Source organism: Nannospalax galili, unplaced genomic scaffold (genome assembly GCF_000622305.1).
Source record: "Nannospalax galili isolate Female #2095 unplaced genomic scaffold, S.galili_v1.0 scaffold336, whole genome shotgun sequence".
Classification (NCBI taxonomy): Eukaryota; Metazoa; Chordata; class Mammalia; order Rodentia; family Spalacidae; genus Nannospalax; species Nannospalax galili.
Window position 1 is genome coordinate 5,122,622 of NW_008343385.1, and position 9,100 is coordinate 5,131,721.

Consider the following 9,100-nt stretch of genomic DNA (forward strand, 5'->3'; position numbering starts at 1 on the left):
CTCTGCCTCCCAAGTGCTGGGATTAAAGGCGTGCACCACCACGCCAATCTGAAAGGTCATTTTTGACCCTTTAAACCTTATTTATAAACCATTTTCGAACATGTTGGTTTATTTAAATCCTTCCCAAGTATAATGTATGGAATTCATCGTACTGTGAAAGAAACAAATAGAAATAGATGAAATGAAATCTTCCTGTCTGTCATTAGAAGTAGGAATGAGCATTATTACCAGGGATACTGGTGTGGAAGAGTGCCACATGTAAACAAATGCTTTCTTTGATAACTCTTTTTATTTTGCAAGTGGACTTAAAGGTCTCATATATTCCTTTTCAGAAGGCTCTCATTCTTTGCATTCCCATTGTGTTTTATTATCTCTTTTGTCATTTTTATACTTATTATTTGCATTTGTAAGTCTCCCTGAGAAGCCTAGAAGCATCCTGAGGATAGGCCCTCTGTCCCTGAATTAACTCTGAATTCCACACAGCAGGAGGTTAACACATAATAAATACTTGCTGGAATTAAATTAATTAGATTTCAGTAACTATTAGGAGCCTTGGAGCCTGCAAAAATTATATATAAATAGCTTAAACAACAGTTCTCTTCTAATTTGTGGTTTATGCCTTAATAGCTATTACTAAGTAGGAAAGGGGGAAAAAGGATCATATTTCAAATAATTGGGAGAATTATTTGAAAGTAAAAACTTTGGAAAACTTTGAAAGGGACAATTTCAGCTTATAGGTAAAATTTTTTCACCCCATCACTAACTGTTTTGTGTCTCATCTCATCTGCTAAGTTTCCCAGAGCTGCTTAAAGCTGTATGTGATATCTGAATATAGCATAAAGCATCCTCCAATGTGACAGCTGGGGAAGATGGAGAAAGACTAAGCTGCACTTAGTCTTGGCTCCTGGAGGAACTCAGCAGCAGCTATCTGAGGACCTGACAGGGAAACCACAGAGAAGTCTGGGGAAAGCACCAGAACTCCATGTTCTTCCAAACCAGCAGGGAGCCTGGCCTTTGTCTCCAGTATTGCCTTGCCTGACTCAAAGGACCTGAAGCCCAGAGGTAGATGACAAATGAGGACAAACAGCTCCCAGTTCAAGGCCAAGGAGTGAGAAAAGGGAAACCTGAGGTTTGAAGAGAAGGGGACCTTCCCTGTCCTCAGGCAGCAGGGCAATGCCATGGCAGTGTGGGGTTAGCAGCAAAGCCATGGCAGTGGTGGTTGGACAGGAACCCCAAACTTTGAGTGAGGGGAACCATTCTCTCTACTCAGCGAAACAGTGGTTCCAGCATCATGTGCATTTAATAAATCCCCATTGCTTTTCATTTTTTTCTACAGTTTGACCCAAGACGCAAAGAGAAGTCTCAGGAAGTCCATGTCAGGAGATGGAAGCTTTCTAACCCCAGCGAACGGGAAAGAACTGGGGTGACTAGAAAGCTGAACAATCAATACAAAAAATCTCATAAAACTCATAAAACTGAATTCCTGGCTTATCTTTGAGCCCTGAGTTCACTGTGTTGTGCACAGATGTGACCCTAAAAGGAGTTTGCACAACTGGCAGGGCAAACTACCAGCAGGGTTCACACTAGACACTGGTAGTGATGAGAACAGGAAGAAGACTAGTTGGGGGTTTAGGGGTGAGGACCTCAGAAATGGGGCACTCTGCCTCCTGTACTTGATACTAAGTGCTGTCCTGGCCAGAAGCCCCAAATGTCTTTGATTCTATGGGCAGTTCTTTCCTGGCCAGAGGGCAGAAATATGAAAAATGTTTAAGGGCACTGGTTTGTGTTCTGACTTCTTGTTTTTTTCTTTCTTCTCCTTTTACATAGAAACCAAATGAGCACAGCTGCCTGGAAGCAAGGCATGATCAGATCCTTGTAAAGTATGTCCCAAACACCAGTCATGAGTGAGACAAATGGACCAACTAGCTCACCTCCATGCCTCAACCCAATAAAGCCTTACTGACCCCCAGAGCAGGACACTTGGTAGCAATCTTTTCTTGGGACCCCATGCTACAACGGAACTCTGCTTGCTTCCTTTCTCTAAAACTCTTACCTACCGATAAGGCTCCTTTCTGAAACTCAGCCTCTGGTTTATCTTTGCGTTTGGGAGAGAAATGATCCAGAAGCCACTAGCCTGGCATGACTTTGGTGGCCATTGATCATCTGGCACCCTAGCTCCCTGACTCACTCCTCACCTGAAGTGAGAAAGTCTCCATTGTATTCAGGGACAATTCCCCTCCTGCACTCCCCACCCCATCCCCCAAATCAGCAGCACAGATGATCCATTGATTCAGTACCACTGCAAGCACTCTAGCACTGATCTATGTCCCCAGTCCTCGTTTAATTTTTTATTTTGAGACAGGGTCTCACTAGGTTAGTCATTCAGGCCTGTATCACTAGGCCTAGTCATCATTAATTTGGATGATTTTTGAAGGCATTACACTAAGCAAAAAACATGCTGGTATCTAAAAGTTACATTATGATTATTTTTATTCTTTTTTAAAAAATTTATTTATTTTATGTGTACGAGTGGTATGCCTGCATGTGTGTAAGTGCACCCATATCGTGCAGTGCCTGTGGAGGACAGAAGAGGGTGTCAGATCTCCTGGAACTGAAGTTATGGATGGTTGTTAGCCACCATGTGGGTGCTGGGATTGGAACACGGGTCTTCTATAAAAACAGCCAGTGCTCTTATCTCTCCAGCCCCTACCTTCTATGATATTTTGGAAACAGCAGCACAATAGTAAGGAGCGGCAGAGCACTCACTGCCAGTCAGGCTGAGGGACAGCACAGCCACACAAGAGCAGCATGGGGAGGTCTGGGGTTCTGGACTATCCTGTATCCTAACCATGTGATAAACACACAAATATCCATCCACATGTCAAAGTTCATAGAAATGTGTGACAAAAAAAGTAAATTTTACTCATGTTGAAAATAATAGCTCCTCAACAAATTAGCTTCCTTCCTTAAAAGTGTCCATTGAGGGAGACTTCATTAAATGATGGTCCTATCAAATGCCTTTAAGCCATTTATGTCTTCAGAATTTAGTAATTTCGCTTCTGAGGTATTAATATTCTAATGACTACTAATATATTATTAATATTAGTGATAGTATTCTAATATACCAATACTAGTTATTCTATCCAAAAGATTTAAAATTCTACCTCTCAAAAAAAAAAACTACAAAGAGGCATCATCTTTTAGGTCTTTTTTTTTTTTTTTTTTTTGAGACAGGGTCTCCCTGCAGCCCTAGTTGGCCTGGAACTCCTTATGCAGACCAGGCTGGCCTGGATCTCACAGAGACCCTCCTGCCTCTGCCTCCCACGTGCTGGGATTAAAGGCATGCACCACCATACCCAGCTATTTTTCTAGTTTTTTAGAAAAAGAATACACTGTTCTACGATAAACTTTAAAATTAGATACCAAGAAGCAATATTTATCCTAAAATTTTTATTAGACCAAAACATTACAGGCCAGAATGTTTATTACCACGTAATAACAGCAAAAATCTATAAACAATAAAAATTTCTAAAAACAAAATATTTGTTAAAAGATGTTATCATATGGAGATATTATGCTGCAAAAAATGTTGTTAACGACATTTTACTGATTACAAGGAAAATGCTTACGACACCTTAGGTAGAAAAGATGGATAGAGAATCAAACATTATCTCCATTCTAAAACACAACATACCTGTAGCTATGCGTATGTGCATATAAATAATTTATGTTAAAGTGAATGGAATAAAAAAGAGTTCATCAAAAGGTAAAGAGTGGTAGCCCTTGAAAGAGAGATGATACTCATCGCTTTATAATTCCCCTTACTCTCTCATTTCCCAGGGAGCAGATGATATTCTCACAACATTGTTCTTGGACAGTCTGGATTCTCATTTCCTTTTTGCTTTTTAAAATTTTTATTTTTGTGTTTGTCTCTCTAGGTGTATGTTCATATGTATATGGGTGCGCCAGAGGCCAGAGAGGGTATTGGATCCCCTGGAGCTAGAGTCACAGGCCACTGTTAGCTGCCTGACCTGGGTGCTGGGAACTGAATTTGGGTCCTCTGGAAGAGCAGCAAGCACTCTTAACCACTGAGCTATTGTTCCAGTCCTTGAACTCTCAATTCTTAGCAAATATTAACTGAATGCTTGCTCCCAGGCAGTTACCGGCTTCTTTGTCCATGTTCCCAGAAGGTTTAGCTTATATGGTCAAACAATCTATTCAGTAGACCATATGGCATGTGTAACACTTGCTAGTGAAGAACTTTCTACATCCTGGCTGCTTGCATTCACATCTTGCATTCACTTACCTTTTTATTGCTGGGGCCTAATATAAGCTGTAACACAGTAAATACTTGGTAAATTTTTTGAGGTTGAACTAAATAAAATTTACAAAAAAATGTCAGTTTGGGAATGTTAATGGTTCATTATGTCTTATTCTGAATATAAAAATTGAATGTTACTCTCATATCATATTTATGGCTATTACCTTCGTTCTTCCATGAACCAAGAACACAGGCTTGGCACACTGAAAACATCACATTACTACGTTCTTACCAAGGGATAATTTAACTTTGGAATCTATATTTTCTCAAGTTGTCTTTATAAGAAAAAAAAAAGCATGAAATAAATTTTTCTTCTTTAAGCTCTGGACAACTCCAAGCATCTCATGGACAGAAGAAATGTTCAGTATTTTACCACTGAAGGAGTTATTTATTCTTGACCTTAACTACAAGTAATTTTATGTTCTCAAGTATAGAATTCACAATTCTCTTATTTTAGCCTCAGCTAGCATAAACTGTAGGTGTTTTTCTTATTTATAAAAATGTCTTATCCTTTATAAAAATCCTTAAGCTATTTTTATATAGTGATTACTCCTGGAAAAAAATTGCTTTACACTTAAAAAGGGGCCACAGTGCTGATCAGGAGGAAACTGTAATTGCTTGCGATCCACCTGCAATGACTTCAAGTAGGCAGGCACATCTCCAATTTCTCAGAATTGTGCTAAGGTCTTATTTGCTGTTCTTGCTAATCTGTCTTTATTTTTCCTTTACCCAGAACAATAACATTTATTTCTGCCTGGCCTCATTTATGCACAGATATTCAATTTAATTACAAAGATAATCTCACTGGTGACAGGGAAATAGGTGTAGAAAATTGGTCTTTTGGATGAGACACAGCTGCTACAGAAACAATTTTAGAAAAGCTTAAGATTTTAGAAAAGCTATTATATGAAAAGAATGCTTACTGTTTATTTGTTTCAAGAAAGTGATAAAGATTAAACGTGACCATCCCACTAGGCAATACTCCTTCCACAGGGTTCCACCGGTCCCCAGGAAAGTGCACTCCTGGTAAATGCCTTGCCATCTTAGGTAAATACCACTCATAAGTCATCATCTGTCAGAAAAATCACAAAGCCACAACTTGGGGTGCATGTCTTAAAGCATCAGGTTTATCAACAAGCATGAAAAGGTTCTAAAATATGAATATAACTCTTAGCAATTGAAAAAAAAAATACATTCAAGCCCAACTAAGGAATGTGGTGCTGGCTATTCTTTTAAGGATGACTTAATTCTTGGGATTTATGTCTTAAGAGATGACTATCACTAATGACTCTCATCAATGCCCCATGTTTCATTTGTCTCCATGAATTTACTGACTCTGGATGATTGTGCCCAGTTTAAGCTAGAGAACAGTACTCAGTTTTCAGAAATGAGGACATGGGTGCCCTTCCCAGGCTCCCCAGTCAGCCCTTTGTACCTACCTCTAATATAGCTCTAGGCTCACTCCTCACTAGCCTGTGAGCTCCCAGAGGGAAGGGACTGTATCTTTTCATCTCTGTGCCCCTAGCACATTGTATGGCACACAATAGTGTTCAAATTATTGCTGTGGTTGAAAGTCTTTGATGGCCAGACCAAATAACCTAGATAAAATGCACAAATCTATTATTACTCCATGCTTTCATTTACTAAAAAATAAGTATTATTCACTTACAATGAATAAGATATAATCTCTGCCCTTGAGAAGCTCAATCACATAATAAACTAGACCTCAAAGCTAAAAGTTAAATTATCTAAATTAAGTACTAATCTCCAATTAATTACATATCTATATCCGTATCTATATTTCGTTTGTTTGTTTGCAACAGGGTCTTACTATGTCCCATGGGCTGGCTTCAAACTCTTGATCTTCCTGCCTCTAGGTCCTGAGAACTGGACTACAGGTATGTGTCACTATGTCTGACTTTACATTTTTTTTTCCATTAAAACAAATTATTAGAAAAATTACTTTTCTTAATTATATACTTAATTCTATCCTTTCATAGAAGACTCCTACTTACACTTTGAACACCATCATTTGAGCAAGTATGATAGTGTTTTACTTATCCTGTGTAAGTCATTTAACTATCAAGTGACTAATTTTAAGTATACATCATAAAGCTCAAAAATATTCACTAAATAAGATCTTACTGCCCCACAGTCTCAGTTCCTGGGATATGACATCAACTAAACAGCCTCTGTATGGCATGAACTCACTGCTCCTCAGTTGGCCCTCATGGGAAAGTACTGGATCTGCTGACGGTCCTCATGGTAACCTAAGGGGTCTGCTAATGGTACTCATGGTAACCTATGGGGTCTGCTGATGATCCTCATGGTAATCAATGGGGTCTGCTGACAGTCCTCATGGTAACCTACGGGGCCTGCTGATGGTCCTCATGGTAATCTATGGGGTCTGCTGATGGTCCTCATGGTAACCTACCAGGTCTGCTGACTTCTTTTTCACAAACACACTCCTGAGTTTGTTCGGGTAGCTCAGGGCAATAGTGTGCCCAAGTCTAGTCATTCACCTTTGATAGTATTTTAGGAGTAGGCATGTGAACTAATACTGCTGGAAGTCTGCAGAAGGCTTCTGAAAGGCATGCTATAAAGTCCACATTATACCTAACTACTTTTTAAAAAGTCTTCCTGTCTGTCTGTCTGTCTAGATGGGGTCATAGTATGATGGACTGGTTTCAAAATCTAGGACTCAAGTAATAGGTATGTGGTACCATGAATGGCTCAAATAGAATTTTTCTAAAAACATGTTTTAAGTGGTTGCTATATTTTTCATCTACTTACTTCCTGATCCACTAATGAAATATCTGGCCTCAATCCCTCGCAGTAATGCATGTAACGGAGAGAGTTCCCTGGCAAATCTCCTCTGAGTAGGATGATAGCATCATGAGGCATAGAGTCCAGAAGATTCCTTGCAAATTTATCAATTACATTGTTGGTTCTTTGGTCACAAATGCTAAATAAAAGGAATTTTCATCAAGTTAAAACAGTATTGCTTTTCCACCATTTTAGTAGCCCTGGGTTTCTTTCTGTTTTCTTTCCCTTTCACATGATCTATACGTAGTTTCAGAGGATTCTAATATATATTCTCTAAGATGCATATAAATTAGAGAAGATATTCTATCATCTAATTTGAAAAGAGAAGCTGTTTTACTTCTAGAATGTATAATCATTACCATAAAAACAAAATTTATGTTCAAGAAAATCTCCTTTGTCTCTACCCAAAAGTAATCCAAGTTTCTGATTCCACATAGAATTTAACGTGAATTTCAACTTAAATTATTTACTCCAAAGAAATTTCCAGAAAGACAAGAGGAAATCTAGTTTCTCTGTGAATTTGTACGGCATTTGTGTGGCTGCAGGTAGATTCCTTACTTTGTGGTGACAAATCATATTTTATCATCAGAAAAGTTGGCATTCATTCCATTCTCTTAGGGTAAATAAAAGAAAATCAAACAAACCATCTGGCCTATGCAGGTGCTGTGCCAGGACTTCCCCCAAAGACCTGAGCCAGGATAAGATGGAGACAGTTAAAACTGCGTTTGGGATGGAAAAGGTGAAATGCATGTGGGGTTGTATGACTCCTTGTGACCACAATAGGATATGCAGCCCATCTCACAAGGCATCCTGCCTGAGTGATGGAAGTTTCCTAAGGCAGCCTCCAGCCTGGATTACAAAGAACTGTGCTATTTTATTTTATTTAATATTTTATTTTATTTTTGAGATAGGTTCTCACTATGCAACCCTAGATAGCCTGAAACTCACTTTGTAGAGTAGGCTGCCCTCAAACTCATAGAGATCTGACTGACTGACTCCTAAGTGCTGGGATTAAAGGTGTGTATTACCACACACCAGACCCAAGAACTGTTTCTAAAGTGAGGTTGTAAGGGATCTTGTGCAAAATGAGAGACTAGAGGCTGCCTCTGTGAGAGCTGAAGGAAATACAGAGTAAGAAAAAGGAGAAAGGCAGAAAGAGCTTTGGAAATCCAAAAGGAAGTGAAAGGATACTAGAAAGGTAAGCACAGGCAGAGGACCTGAAACTTTGAGTTCTCAGGCTCTACAGCAATGAACAACAGACAGGAGGTTCTAGGGGACTTCAGACTCCGAGATGTCAAACTCCGGAGTAATTCTGTGGATGAGAGCTGGTCCTGGCCACTGAGGGTGGACTTGTCTCTCCTTAGGCCTTCCCAACCTGAGCTCAGCCTCTTGCCAGCCATACCCTTCGCTTGCCAGTGTCTGGCCCTCCCACTCTCCAGTTGCCTCTCTGGACCTCCCCTCACCCACAGGCTGTGGCAAGCCAAATGAAGGCTCCTTGGCCTGTGAATGTTCTCTGACGTCAGGCTCTCAGGGTAGCTCAGGTTTTAAGGATGGATTCCCTTTCAAGATGGCACCGAGCTGCTGCCCCGAGTCAGATAGTGTGACAAAAGAGGATTTCTCTTCTGAGCTGACCTGTTTCCCAGAGGAATTACTGTCTCACCAAAACACCACAATCAAACTTTTGGTTCATGAAGGCTTTGAGCTTTCCTAAGGTCCTCCCAGCTTACCAATGGAAGAGGCTTCCCAGGCCCTCCCCAAGCCAGGAACTGTGCATCTGAGGCTGTGTTCTGCTAGTTGTTCCCTAGATAAAATGTTAGCTATCCCAGGAAGCATGAAATGGGGAGTCTGGGGTATATATATTAGAGGGAGAGGGAGAGGGAGGGGGAGAGGGAGAGAGAGGGAGAGAGAGAGAGAGAGAGAGAGAGAGAGAGAGAGGAGAGGGAGAAAGTCCCG

The 9,100-nt window shown here is 40.2% G+C and overlaps 1 protein-coding gene across 3 annotated transcripts in view; it reads right to left on the reverse strand.

Moving 5' to 3' along the window:
- The window catches only part of Tmem260 (transmembrane protein 260), an 81,608-nt gene that overhangs the window by 18,412 nt on the left and 54,096 nt on the right, over positions 1–9,100 (reverse strand). For 2 of the 3 annotated variants that reach the window (XM_029566668.1, XM_008839529.3), the window contains exons 11-12: positions 7,115–7,286; positions 5,245–5,393 (exon numbers count right to left, since the gene is read on the reverse strand). The exons of the other annotated variant lie outside the window; for it this stretch is intronic. In XM_029566668.1, coding sequence (XP_029422528.1) covers positions 5,245–5,393; positions 7,115–7,286 — 321 coding nt within the window. The remainder of the gene's footprint in view (positions 1–5,244; positions 5,394–7,114; positions 7,287–9,100) is intronic. 3 annotated transcript variants of the gene reach the window in all.